The sequence below is a fragment of the Meles meles genome, chromosome 14 (genome assembly GCF_922984935.1).
Source record: "Meles meles chromosome 14, mMelMel3.1 paternal haplotype, whole genome shotgun sequence".
Taxonomy (NCBI): domain Eukaryota; kingdom Metazoa; phylum Chordata; class Mammalia; order Carnivora; family Mustelidae; genus Meles; species Meles meles.
The window spans coordinates 3,137,448-3,152,658 of record NC_060079.1 but is presented as its reverse complement, the minus strand read 5'-3'; the positions used below and the strand labels follow the sequence as shown (position 1 = coordinate 3,152,658).

The 15,211-nt window shown below is 35.4% G+C and overlaps 1 protein-coding gene across 3 annotated transcripts in view; it reads right to left on the bottom strand.

Moving 5' to 3' along the window:
• Positions 1–275: 275 nt before the first annotated feature.
• Positions 276–15,211, bottom strand: part of ZMYM2 (zinc finger MYM-type containing 2) — a 113,353-nt gene continuing 98,417 nt past the window's right edge. For all 3 annotated transcript variants that reach the window (XM_045977942.1, XM_045977943.1, XM_045977944.1), the window contains 4 exons: positions 4,816–4,930; positions 3,663–3,914; positions 3,265–3,385; positions 276–1,766 (listed from right to left, as the gene is read on the bottom strand). In XM_045977942.1, the coding sequence (XP_045833898.1) occupies positions 1,574–1,766; positions 3,265–3,385; positions 3,663–3,914; positions 4,816–4,930 (681 nt within the window). In that variant the 3' untranslated portion in view covers positions 276–1,573. The remainder of the gene's footprint in view (positions 1,767–3,264; positions 3,386–3,662; positions 3,915–4,815; positions 4,931–15,211) is intronic.

Genomic DNA, 15,211 nt, shown 5'->3' with positions numbered 1-15,211 from the left:
CTAAGCAAGAGAGAAATATCTAAGGGACATGTAGACATTGCCTAACCACTGTGGAAAATAGCCCAAATTCCCCCCAATAATTTTAAAAAACTAATGTCACTGTGGTGAGTCAGGAATCAGAAACAAGACAATATGATTAACACACATGCTCTATGAAGTCAGCCAAACGATTTCTTTACAGTAATTTGCAGCTAGCATTTTGCTCAGTCTTTATAAAGTAGGATTTTAAGTAAACTTCCTTGTTCTAAAAGAAAAAGTCTGAACGGATAAACTGCTATGCAGAAGCACAAAGTTTTTTAATGCAATCTTCTATAAGAAGTAATTAAATTTTAAAAGCCAAACAATCTAACATCGAATGTGATTTCCCTCGAGATATAGTTTATCTCATCCATTAGTTTCTCTGTTCTTTAATCATCTGAAATATCAGAATTACTACACTGGTAATCTTTATAGTAAAATGTGATACTATCTTATTTAAACTAGCTTGACTTTCTATAACAACTATTTTGGGAGTGGCATTTCTAAAAATAATTTTATCCAACATATGCATTGGTCATATTTGAAGGCAATACAAAAATTCTAATAAAATTGGTTAAATTTTAGAGTACTACTCAGATACTGCAACATGATCTGTATCTCTGGGGGGTGGGGAGAGAAAAAAAATCAAAGTTCTATAAATGAATGGGATTTTAAATACTTAAGTTTGGCATAGAAAACAGAATTCTGTACTTTCATTGGACATTTTTACAAAGAAAATGTCTCAATGATCATGTTTTCAACATCATATATATATATATATATACACACATATATATACAAATACACATATATACATATATATATATATTTTTAATTATTGACTGGGGTGATGCAGAAAGCCACAAATGAGAAAAGGACACTAAGGTTTTAATAAGGGGAACAAAAAGTTGTTTTCACCAGTATAGATTCACATTACAGTACACCAATATTGACAGCATTCTCTTGTCTATTTTTGGTACAGAAGATGGCATCTCTCTACATAACCTTGTAAGGCTTCAGTAACTGAAATATAAAGAAAACAAAACAAACAAAACCCCCCAAAAACAAAACAAAAAACCCAGCCTATTAGTTTACAGTTTATTTTAAAAATTCTGAAAGACACTGCAAGTTCTAAACTTTTAGTAGTGCTACCCATACACAACCATCTGGTCAAGAACCCAGTAAAAGAGCCTCCTTTCAAGGAAGCCTTGCAACAGTAGAGTTGTGCAATATGGATGTTTCTTACTACAAGAAAAAAATTATACATGGCACATTCTCATTCGTATTTTGTAATGTAAAAAGTTACAAACATACCTAATCAAATAAATAATAATAAAAAAAAGAATTTGAATGTATTTGTTAAGTATCCTAAAACCACTACATAGAATAATGGCAACTTTCACTCACAGATTATTTACATGGTAATACCCAGTGTGGGTACACTGCTACAAAACTCAAAACAGAAGGAGTAAACTTGAAATGTTTCCATAATAAAGATCTAGCAGCATGACTATCTAATGCTGTTTTATCCCGATTGCTTCTGAAACGTTCCTTTTTAGTCTGTGTCTTCATCCAGTTCATAATTGTCTTTATCATAAATATCTTTTACTAAAAGAACCCGTACAAGCATATTTTCCAAGGTGTTTCGGTCCAGTGAAGTAGATGTGTACCAGACAGGACTATCTGTAGAACTAGAGCATTCTGGTTGCAAATAAAAAACATCCATTCTCTGATTAAGATTCTGTGGACTTTGGGAGAAAGGAGAAAGTCAATTTCACAGTATATATACAAAATTCCCCACAACTTTCTTTTCTTCTTCCAAGAATAATTCCATGACTACAATATTATGTGGTCCAACCACAGCTCATTACTTACATTAAATATTCTATCATTAAGATATTTTGGAAAGTTAATTTCTGTGATGAAAGATTATCTTCCCATCATATTTTAAAGTCTATATTTCACTGAATTCAAAACACCATCAACAGAAACAATATTTTTAATCATTATTTTAATACTGCCATTAAACAAGTAAAATGCTGCACTGCAGTTATAATTCTCAGATGTATTAATCATTAACATGCATCCCAGCTTCAGAGATAGTGAAATCTGAAAAATGTCTTAAAAGTCAATGAAATGTGGTAGCTTATAAAATTACCTAACAGCATTATACAATAGGAATTTTAATTTTTAAAATACCAACAAGATAATTGTAAGATAGGGATTTCCAACTAATAATAGTAAATAATTTCCAACTAATTTCCAACTAATAATAATTACTTACAACTAATTGTAAGATAGGGATTTCCAACTACCACTGGAAGATAGGACACTGCTGCTGCCGAACAGGGCCACCCCAAACCACTGTCAGAAATATTACTATTATCTATAAATGACACCACTGCTTTCGTGAGTTCTTAAGAACTAACCGGGGGGCTTAATTATAATTTATAAAACTTTACATAAGACAATATACTTGGTTCATACTAACCCTCTGAAAATTAAAGGGTTCATATACAAAGCAATAGACAAACTTAAAATTTATGATCTCTAAACATTTCACTGGTTTAAAATTTTCTAAAATGTCTTTGGTTTTAGGCTGACAGGAAAAAGTAGTAGTACTACTGAAAAGTAATGTACTTGTAGAACACTGTATCTTTTAGACCTTCTTAAAGGAACATTTTTGCTAAGTATGCCATTTTCATCTCCACCTATCCATTCTACCTTTCAACATACCTTTTCACCAGGGGGGTGGTCAAGTTATAGCTTGTCACTTGTTTGTGTCAAGTTTTATACTGCTAAACTATACACTATAAATAAATAAATACTACGTAACCATTTATTTATATATAGTATATGGCTGCTTTCTGGCTGTAAAGACAGAATGGAGTAGCTGCAGAAAAGGCTCTATAGCCCAGAAAAGCCTAAAATATTTACCATCTGATCCTTTACAAAAAAAGTTTGTGTTCTATGTATGCTTTATATAATCACTGGGATTGCTGATTTAAAGATGACAATAATAGTAGTAATTTCATTAGTAGACAACAATATCTTAACATATGCTTGAATCCTAAAGTATGAAGTATAAGCTGGGTATTTTATAATAATGAGACTACAAACATTAGCTGTGAGAACAGAGAGAAAAGTCTAAAAAAGATCAATGAAAAAAGTCACCTCTTGGTAAGTTAAATTCAAAGCAACTAACCTACACTACCATTTAAAAAATTAAATATCATTAACACTTACCTTTTAGACAAGTAGCATTCAAACATTTTCACAGGACATCTAGAAGGATTGGCTGTATTTTCAATTTGTTCAAATACTGGCTCATCATCTTCATGTTTTCTTTTTCCAGTAGTAATTTTATCTAAAAAAATAAAAGTTATATAAATTTCTTAAGACCAATCGTTGAAGAAAGATAGTACTATTCATTCCTAGTATCTATTGTACCAAATATGTGGCTTCCGGTAATTCACAATTTTTCAAACAAAATGAACTATGACATTTTAAGAATATATAAGTTGTCTTACTTTATGAAAATGGCAGTCCTTAGATTCTTAACAAGCAACCCAACACAGTCTTCATTAAGAAAAAGTTTGGCTATCCCTCCCACAGACTATCCAAAAATTAAAATGTCACACTACCTTCATTATCTGTTCCACATAAGGAAGACACTTGGTATCGAAGACATGCTTTGTTTTCCATTGTTAGAGGATTTTTTTTCCAGTGCCTAAATACAGTGCCAAAGGAAAGTCTTAAGTGTTGTTCCACTGTTTTCAGGCCAAAATACTTAGTGTTAAAGTAGAACAGGGTATTCAGAAGAGCTACTGGAGAGTGTGATCCTAGTTGTTTTATCCTCCAGAGATAATCTTCTTCAACTCGAGAAAATATTGACCCTTAAATAAAAGTATTTTTAAAGAATTACAATAAATAAAACAATTTTCATTTAGAAATTTAAAACCCATAGAAAAAATAAAGTTAATTCAAGAACAAACCTATTTCAATCCTCTATTCACACCAGGTTAAAACTGGAATGAATTTCAGAATTACCTATGCAGCTCTTTAACAAAAGAGGCTAGGGAGCACATGAGACTATGGAACTAACATCTCTGGAGTAAGGGACTAAATGTTTGCTTCTGTTCTTCTGTAGGACAAGCACACAATGGTCAGAAAGGAATTTAAATCTGCAGAATTCCTGAAAAAAATAGGTGATTTCTATTCACAAACAAGTTTTCTCCACACATCTAAAACAGATTTCTTAGAGAAATTTGTATCACAATATCCCCTGGAGGGCTTAAGAAATAAACATCCAGTGTCTTACTCCAGAGAAAGTTGGTCATATTCATTACAAATTTCTTCATAAACAGTAGTTATCAAATATATTCATTTCTAATTCAACAAAAGATGAACAGATGAGTTCATGAATAAGTACACTGAAAAATATGCTATCTAATGTAAATTATTTCTTAATTATTTTTAATATACTATCTGTAAAAATAAAAATACCAGTAGCAAGGCAACACTTTTATTTACAAGGCATTACCCAGGACCTGAGTGGCTCAGTTGGTTAAGCATCCAACTCTTGATTTTAGCTTAGGTCATGATCACATGAGGGTTCATGAGATGGAGTCCTGCATCAGGCTCCACACTTAGTGGATAGTCTGCTTAAGATTCTCTTTCCCTCTCTCTCTACCCTTCTTCCCCCCGCCCAGCCCCTGCTCACATGCACACATGCACACGCACTCACTCTCTCTAAAATAAATTAATAAATCTTCTAAAAAAATAAAAGAGCATTACCATCTGGAAGTATGCTGGGTTGCCAACTTCGGAGTATTTTATTCAATTCTTGCTCAAATGTTTGGTATCCTGGATCAATAAATATGTTGTCCTTTCGATTACTACCACACAAGTACTACAATTAAAAAAAAAGTTTCTTGAAGGAAAACCAGCTAATTTTAAATAGTGAACATATTACTTATATTCTGTATGTCTTAAGAAAGAAAGAAATCTTATGTTTAGGGTAAATAAAACAGGCACACTAACACAACAAGGGAGATTACTGGCTTTATCTATATATCTAGAAATCATAAGCAATCAAAATTACCAATTACTCTGTTGCCTAAAAAACCCATAGCCAAAATACACATCCAAGAATCCAGAATGTAAGAATTGGGAGAAATCTTCAGTATGTCAGATAAAAACAGTATCTGGCTCCAATGTTCATTATACAGCACATGGAGAAAACAAAATTAGACTTTCTGATAAGAGTAATTAAATTATTGATGAAAGAAAAATTCTGAATGGTACAGATGGGATGAAATACTATTCTGTAGCTGCCTGAGGATCTCTTCTAGCACTCTTCGGTAAGCGAATACTTGTTTACTTATTGCCTCTCTTTAATTCCTGTGAGCCATACAAATTTATGACTGATAAGTTACTACGATAAATCTTACCAGTGAGGGTTATTAAAGAATGATTTAAACACTAAAGTCCATCTACAATGTAATCTAAAAATAAGGCAAAAGTAAAATGTATGACAATACTACTAGCACAAAGAATGGGAGGCGGGAGTTGGGAAACTTACTTATAGTATATGTGTATGGGATGTGTATGTATATACTTACAGTATATGTGTATGGAAACATACATATATACTATTGTAAGGCTCATACATTATACATAAAGTACAATCATTTTTGAGATTATAATGAATTGAAATGCATATTATAAATCCTACGGCAATCACTACAAAAAACTTAAGAGGCATAAATAAACCAATAATGGAGAAAAACAGAATCAGAAAAATAACTAATTCAAAAAAAAAAAAAAAAAAAAAAAAAAAGCAGAGAAAGAAAAAGGAAACAAAACAAAAAACCCGAAACCCAAAAAGAACATATATAACAACTATAAAACAACCAGGACAGATTTTCATCCAATGTTAGCTGTGACTACATTGAGTATAAAAGGTCTAAACCAGGTGGCAAACGAGAGTCTTTGAGCCAAATCTGGTGGACTGCCTATTTCTGTCAATAAAGTTTTCTTGAAACATGGACACAACCGATATTTGCATACTGCCCCAGTCTGCATACTACAGTGGCAGAGTTGAACAGGTGTATGACACAGACCAGTGTGGCCCACAAAGACCAAATAAAACATTTACTGTCTTTTATTAAAAGGAAAAAAAAGTTTGTTGGTCTGAACAAAAGAAGAAAAGATTGGTCAACTGGATTAAAATTTAAGAAGAAAAAAAAAAAAAAAAAAAAAAGCCAGGCCCAACAATACACTGTCTTCAAGACACCTACTTAATTTTTCTTAAGTTTATTTTTTTTTTTAAGTAGTTGCTACACCCAACAGGGGACTTCAACTCACAAGCCCGAGATGAAGAGCTGCTTACTCTTCCAACTAAGCCAGTGAGGAGCCCCAAGACACCTACTTTAAATATGTAAACACAGGTAAATGAAAAGTAAAAGGATGAAAAAATATATACAATGTACTTGGGGGCTTGGGTGGCTCAGCCCATGTAGGGACTCCCTGCTCAGTGGGGAATCTGCTTCTCCCTCTCCCTCTGTCCTTCCCCCCACTTAACGCTTTCTTTCTCCAATAAATAAAATCTTTAAATAGGCCAACAGACACATGAAAGAATGCTCCATATCACCTGGCATCAGGGAAATACAAATCAAAACCACAATGAGATATCACCTCCCACCAGTCAGAATGGCTAAAATGAACAAGTCAGGAAATGACAGATGCTGGCGAGGATGTGGAAAAAGGGGAACCCTCCTACACTGTTGGTGGGAATGCAAGCTGGTACAACCACTCTGGAAAACATCATGGAGAGTTGAAAATAGAGCTACCCTATGACCCAGCAATCACTCTACTGGGTATTTACCCTAAAGATACAAATGTAGTGATCCGAAGGGGCATGGGCACCCGAATGTTTACAGCAACAATATCCACAATAGCCAAACTATGGAAAGAACCTAGATGTCCATCAACAGATGAATGGATAAAGAAGATGTGGTGTGTGTGTGTGTATACACACACACAGGAATACTATGGAATAGTACTGGAATACTATGGAATACTATGCAGCCATCAAAAGAAATCAAATCTTGCCATTTGCTACGACGTGGATGGAACTAGAGGGTATTATGCTTAGCACAATAAGTCAATCGGAGAAAGACAACTATCATATGATCTCCCTGATATGAGGAAGTGGAGATGCAACATGGGGGGTTTGGGGGGTAGGAAAAGAATAAATGAAACAAGATGGGATCGGGAGGGAGACAAACCGTAAGAAATTCTTAATCTCATAAAATAAACTGAGGGTTGCTGCGGGGAGAGGGGTTGGGAGAGGGAGAGTGGGGTTATGGACATTGGGGAGGGTATGTGCCATGGTGAGTGCTGTGAAGTGTGTAAACCTGGTGATTCACAGACCTGTACCCCTGGGGACTAAAAATACATTATATGTTTATTAAAAATTTTTTTTAAAAATTTAAAAAAAATTTTTGAAGTCTCTTAAAATGTATATATACATATGTATATACACATATACATACACACATACACATACCATGTACTAATCAAAAATCAGACTAGCATATTATTCATCTGAACTGATCTAACATTAGTCCTTCTAGTCAGAAGGAAGATTAACCAGCATAATTTCAAAATGGCAGAACAAAAATTCCTAACTAATGCCTTTCAATTAGGATGCAAAAATTCCTAACTAATTCCTTTCAGTTAGGATGCAAATCAAACGCCTGGCAATCAATGAAGTAACAATGTCAGATCCCTCCCCTGCTTTTGGGTTAGTCAGAGAACAGGATTTCTACCATTTCCTAATCTAGAAATTCTCAATGTTATAATTGCAGCATTAATTTCAAATATAGTATCACAATTCAACCTATTTAATGGGATTATAAATAGTTGTTGGGTGTTGTTGTTGTTTTAATTTTACTGTTGTTTTTTAAGTAGACTCCGAACCTAGCCGGGAGCTCAATTCGCGGCTTGAATTCACCAGCCTGAGATCAAGACCTGAGCTGAGATCAAGAGTTTTAGACTTAATCAACTGAGCCACTCAGGCAAATAGTTTTTTTTAAGTGCAGTTCCTAGATATTTTTAAAATGTAAACTTAGTACACATTATATAAAACAATCACTAAAATGATATCCCCATGTTTGAAACAGCAATTTATATCTTCTGTTCTTAACATAAAGCAGCATACATAATAAAAAAAAAAAAAAAATGAGGGAAGTGATCCTGAAATAATTTTCAGCTATAAATCAAGCAACAAGGGGAAAGCACTTTCTATGTACACTCAGAACCTTAAAAATAACAAGCCAAAAATTAGGCTCTCAGCTCAGCTCTTCTACAAGTAGTTCCTAAATGATGTGCCAACACTCAGTCCTTCTGAAGAGGCTTCTCTGGCAATCCCTGAGGAATTAAAAGATTTGGTGTTCTTATTGGTACAGAAGGAATGACAATAAGCTTTATGAGTCACTGCTGTAGTATGGGAAGGGATACTAACTACGTTATGGTTGTTTTTTCCATTAAAGGCAGTCCCAATTTACAAATACCTAATTGCACATAATTTATGAACACCTAATCTGTCCCAACACCAAAGGCCAATAACTTCTGCTTTTCAGAGATGAAGGAGAAGCCATCAAAGACAGCAGCACCTTCTAGAAAGTAACCCTGAAGAAAATGCCCTGATGGGCCAGGCCTGTCTAAAGAGTAGCAATCTTTTTTTTTTTTTTTTTTTAATATTTTATTTATTTGACAGAGAGGAATCACAACTAGGCAGAGAGGCAGGCAGAGAGAGAGGAAGAAGCAGGCTCTCCGCGGAGCAGAGAGCCTGATGCGGGGCTCGATCCCAGGACCCTGGGATCATGACCCGAGCCGAAGGCAGAGGCTTTAACCCACTGAGCCACCCAGGCGCCCCAAGAGTAGCAATCTTAATCAAAAAATTATCCTCACAGGGGGTACACCTGGGTGGCTGTCAATTAAGTGTCCAACTCTTGGTTTTGGTTCAGGTCATGATCTCAGGGTCCTGAGATGGAATGCTACCCTGGGCTCTGCCCTCAGTGTAAAGTCTGCTTGAGATTCTCTCTACCTCTCCTCTGCCACCCTCCTGCACTCACACACATGTACACTCCAAAATAAATCTTTAAACATAACCCATAGTTAATTTAGCTATAAATGAGCAGCCCTAGTATTTCAATATTATTCCAACCCTCAGCTGCAAGAAAAAATACTTCCAAGAAAAAAATATTAGGTACAATCTTTAAAAATGCTTAAAATCTTTTCATGTTTCACACCCTGGATAAAATATGAAGTCTAAACATTTTATAAATGAATATGGGCCCTTTGCTATATGACTCTTACCTACTTCATACTCCACCCCAGCCCCAAACCTCTTTATACTTCACATTCTACATGCTAGCCATGCCAAGTAGTTCCTGGAAAACTGTACCCTGGTATATATTTTTCTGTCTTCTTGGAATGCCACTGTTCTTCCTTCATCCTTCCTGCCTAGAATTTCTATATCTACTTCAAAGCTCAGTTTAAAGGTCTTCAACACTGTTCTATTTTCACAGATTACATCCTTAGAATCAATTAGTCCCACTTCTGTGCCACCAACATACCATACCATGAGAACAACGCTGTTTAAATACCATTTGTTTCTGTATTTCAAATCCCTGAGCAGAGCATATTATGGCTTTCAAGTCAACCTGCTTACCAGATTGAAAACATGGAAGCTATATAACCTTGGGTAAGCTACTTCCCTACATTCACCAAAAACCGGTAAGAATAATAGTAAGGTTGTTCAGAGGATTAAATGACATGTTAAGCAGTTAGCACTATGCACAGAAAGCAGTAAATAGTCAAAATAAGTCATCTCCAATATCGATTCCAATATTCAGAAGTCAGCATACAATAAGCACTTAATAGTTCCCGGAAGAAACCAATGAAATAAGGATTACCAAAACTCTGAATGTATTACACCACTGCTATGAAATGTAAGGCAAATTCTTAAGGCCCTTCTGAATCAAAGAAAGATTAAATATGTTTTAAAAAATGTTGTACATATTTTAATACAATTTAACTATCAATAAAAGCATTTATATTGAACTCAAATTAACAAGACCTAAGTGAGTTTACTGTTTTTTAATTGAGTAAATAGAGTGCTAACACTTCTTTTAAAGAAAAAAAAAAAAAAAAGAGGGGTGACTGGGTGGCTCAGTGGGTTGAAGCCTCTGTCTTTAGCTCAGGTCATGATCCCAGGGTCCTGCGATCGAGCCCCAGAGGCTCTCTGCTCAACAGGTAGCCTGCTTCCCCCCTTTCTCTCTGCCTGCCTCTCTGCTTACTTGTGATCTCTGTCTGTCAAATAAATAAATAAAATCTTTAAAAAAAAAAAATGAGCATCAAATACCAAAAGCAAATAAATATGAATTTTGGAAAAGTATTACTGCATAAATCAAAGTAAATCTTCTTTTCAAGAATATTTGTGTCTTACTTAAAAAAAAAAAGAAAAATAATAATCCCTCCAAATAAGAAATCTTGGCAAAATTTTTAGAAAATGAGAATATCTAGAATAAACAAGGAATTCTCACAAATGGAGTTAAACAACCGAACAATAAAGGGGAAATTCACATAAAAGCAAGTTCAAATGGCCAAAAAGATCCTTGTCCTTTTGGAAAGCAATCTGGTTATATCTTTCAAAAATAAATAACACACTTTAATGATCCAATAAAATACCCTTTCAGAAATCATATCTCATAGAAATACAAGCACCAGTTCTTTAGGATAATTATTTTTGGGAATACGTGTCATTGTTGAAAGGTTTAAATTAAATGTGGCATGAAATATAACACAGTTAAGCCTGTTCAACATACTAGGAAACTACGGTATAAAGTGATTAATACGGTTCCATGTTCTTAGTTGACAAACTAGTATCTTTTGCCACGTTCATTAAAAAAAACAAACACACACAAAGAAGCATACACATCTAGCTAACTGTAATGAGGTGAGGAGGATTCAGGAAAAGAGTATCCACAATTCCACTGACAATACATTTGGAGTGAGGGGCATGAGTTTACTTGTGTAAGGTAGTCGATAAAAGAATAATCATGACTGTGGGATTTCATATACTTTTTGTTTTTAAAAATAATCATTATTTCTTAGGCAGTCTACGGGAAAATCAGTTATTTTATGAGGGAGGGAAAAAAATGCTATGCTCCCCTTTTATACAGTACCCAGTTAAACATCTGTCATTATATTTAACTCCTCAGTATACAATGCAGAAGTGGCTACACATTTACCTATGTATATTCATAAGCCTTAGTCCTCACAAATAATGATGCTATTCCTTCTATAATCTTAAAAAAAAAAAATCATACATCTTCAACATTATTGTCAGATGTGAACAAAATTAATAAATGCAACAGTTAAATATGCAAATCCTTGCAAAAATAGCTTCTACTTCTGTACACGTCCTTGAAGTAACATTAAACAGCAATGATTTCCAGAAAGTGTATTTTACCTTTACACTGAGTTTAAGGATTATTTTTAAAGCTGCTCATAAATACTATGCAGTCTTTCATAAAATTAAATCAAGTCTGTGAAAATATGTCTAATGATGAGACTACTAAAAAAAAAAATTTTTTTTCAATTATACTAAAAAAAACACAAAAATCTATCATTAACCATTTTTAAAGTGAAGAGTTCAGCAGTTAAAAATTTTTTTGAGTTAACATTCTTAGTTCATATACAGAACCTGTTTTTAAAAAGGAGGGAATTCTGAAATATACTACAAAATGGATAAACTTTGAGGGTATTATGCTATGTGCAATAAACCAGTCACAAAAAGAGTAAAACTCTATGATGTCACTTATACAAGATACCTAGAGTACTCAACGTTACAGAGACAGAAAATGGAATGGTGTTTGCCAGGGGCTGAAAGAGAGGAGAAATGAGGAGTTATTGTCTAATGGGTAAAAAGTTTCAGTTTTGCAAGATGAAGAGTTATCTGGATGAATGGTGGTAATGTTCACAAAGAATTACAAATGTACTTAATACCACTGACTTGTACACTTAGAAACAAGACAGTTAAGTTTTATGCTACATTTTTTTACCACAATAAAAAATTTTTGGAAAAAAAAACCCCAAATGATTTATAAGCATTCATTAACAATCCATTTAGCTCTAAGACCTCTAACAGTAATTGGAGTTCTAATATTTACATAATCCAGTCAGTAAGAACAATCCAGAGATTCAACTTCCTGTATAGGGTTGTAAGGAAGCCAGCCGCTTCTCTTTAAGGAAGGAATACCAATTCCCACAAATTCTTTCAGAAAATAGGAGGAACACTTCCCCATTCATTTAATGAGGCCAATGGTATTATCCCAATACCAAAGCCAGGGAAAGACATGGACTAGTACCCTCAATGCACTTCTGCAATGTCATTAAACAATAAAAAGCAAGTCTAATCAGCCATATATAAAAAGAATGATATATCATTATCAAATGGAAACTCTCAGAAATTCAAGGTTGATTTCATATCTGAAAACTAACCAATATGCGATCATTAACAGAGTAAGGGAGAAAAACCGTATTATTGTCTCAGCAGATGCAGAAAAAGCAGCTGACAAAATTCAACAACGATTTATGATAAAAACTCTCAACAGTATTAACTAACTAGAACTTAAATAAAAATTTGGAAGGAAAAAAAATAAAAACCTAAGCAACAAAATAAAAACCTAAGAAGAATTTTCAGCCAGCTAGCAACAAAAGAGAACTTCCTTGACAGGCAACATCATACTTAATAGTGGAGGACCTTCCCCCAAGAATGAGAAACAAGGTAAAGGTTTCTACTCTCACGACTAGCATTTAAGTGTTGGGAGGAGGCCTGAGATCCCTAATCGATGTAATAAGACAAGAAAAAGAAAACATGCAGATAAGAAAGAAAGAGGTAAAACTGTCTCTATTCATAGACAACATGATTATACATGTAGAGATTTCTAAGAAAAAAAAAAACCAGCATGTACTAGAACAGTGAATTGATATATACAGAATATTAGATTAATATACAAAAATCAATTGTATTTCTACATGCAAGTTATGTCAGAGGAAACAACTAACAGAGGAAAGACTATCTGACTTTAGGGAGGTGAACTAGGAGGAACAGAGAAAGGTAGGACAGAGGACCCCCCCCATCTTGTTATCTTTTATTACATTGAAATTTAAAGTTATATTATCTGATACTGGTTTTTAAGCTGAATTTCTAGCAGAAGCCATTTTTAAATGAAACTGTAAAGAGAACCCTAAAACACACCAAAAAGTAGAGCTGAATTAAAACAAATAAAAGGAGTTCAGATGGCAGAGAAACTAGGGGACCCTAGGCTTTCCTTGTCCCTCGAACACAGCTGTATTGAGGTGAGATCAATCACTGGAACACCCAGGAAATCAATCTGAAGATTGGAAGAAGGACCTCCATGGTTGGAGTGAGATAACATAACATACCTTGGAGGTGCAAGGTACGTGGAAGTAAACTGGGGGAGAGAAAAGTTGCCACGCCCTGGAGAGAAGGGAACACTTTCCTCAAGGAGAGAAAAGGGAGAGACAGAGAGTGGTTGAGAGTTCAGACCACAGACTGGGGAACCAGGGAAACTGAGTGATGCAGGTTTTTTGCCAATAGTGAATGGACCTCAAGCTCTGAGGTTTCTCCACTCCTGGAGAAAATGAAGGTTCTGGCCTGGGAGAACGCAAAAGTTGTGTAGGGATCTCCTGCTGCATTAGGAGAGAGCATTCCCCTTCATGGAGTATATCTGGAAGAGGGATTACTGCTTCTCCAAGGACAAAAGACCCCACAGGCACCAGCAAATGGCTTTTCACTAGCAGGGGACAGGGTGGGCACAAAGGATGGGTAACCTAGTTGTTGCTTTTCACAGTGACATACCACAGATTCCGCACACTGTGCAGGTAGGGGATTGTTTTTCTGGGACAAAGGGCATTAGAGCACAGCGAGGCTTTAATCTGGAGGAGGGAGCGGATCTGAGCGGTACCAGCTCCTTTAAGATGTGGAGTTACGCATCTGCCTTCAGCTCAGGTCATGATCCCAGGGTCCTGGGATTGAGTACTGACTACATGGGCTCCTTGCTCAGCAGGAAGCCTGCTTCTCCCTCTGCCTACTGCTCCCCCTGTTTCTCTCTCTCTCTCTCTCTGACAAATAAATAAAAAATCTTAATTAAAAAAAAAAAAAAAAAACTTGGGAGTTTTGAACCCCAGCCACATGCCAAATATAAAATGGAGGAGATTTAGAGTTTTGAATCCCAGCTGCACCAAAGATAAAAAGCAGGAGAGCTGGGCGCCAAATTCACTGAGGGTCCTCACTTTTCTGTGAGGGCTTCCCGAACAGCAGGGGGTATGAGATTCTCTGTCTGGGACAAGAGAGTGGGGTGGCATTTTAGCCTTCCTACCAACATGTTCAGACATCAGAGAGCAACACAGTGGCCCCCAGTGGAAGTGGGAGCCAATGACATCCAATCCTGCCCCCATGTGCCTGGCACACACATTTTTTAATGGAGCAAGACTGACTCCAAGCCAGCACAGGGGGATCTCCCCCAAAAGAGCAACACAGGCAGCTCACATGCACCAAGTCTACTGATCATAGCGTGCTTCAAAGCATCCCCTTTGTCTGTGGTGGAAATAGGATCAGGCTGTATTTTTTTCTGCCACCAGAATCAGGCTTACAGTTTTTTGCTTATTACTCTGTTTTTTCATTTCCTTCTCTCTCTCTCTTTGGATCAGGCATCTTTCTTTCCTTTTTTTTTTTTCCTGTTCTTTTTCTTTGAAATCAGGCTTACAGTAATTTTTTTGATTGTTTGGGTTTTTTTTTTTCATTCCTTTTCTTTTTCTCTTTTTTGTGAAGCAGGCTTTTCTGTTATTTTCCTTTCTCTTTCCTCTTTTCCATGCTTTTTTCAACAAAGAAATCAAAGCACACCTAGATAAAGGTCCAAATACTCCCCACTGCAAGAAAGGAGGAACTCTGCAGAGAAATGACCAGTGAAAAGAGAAGCCAAAATCCAACAGCTGAGTGCACACACCATACACCAGAAACACTTCCTAAAGTATCAGGCCCTGGACAGTGTATACCTCTTTTTTTAATACAGCATTACTCTCAGGTGCAGGA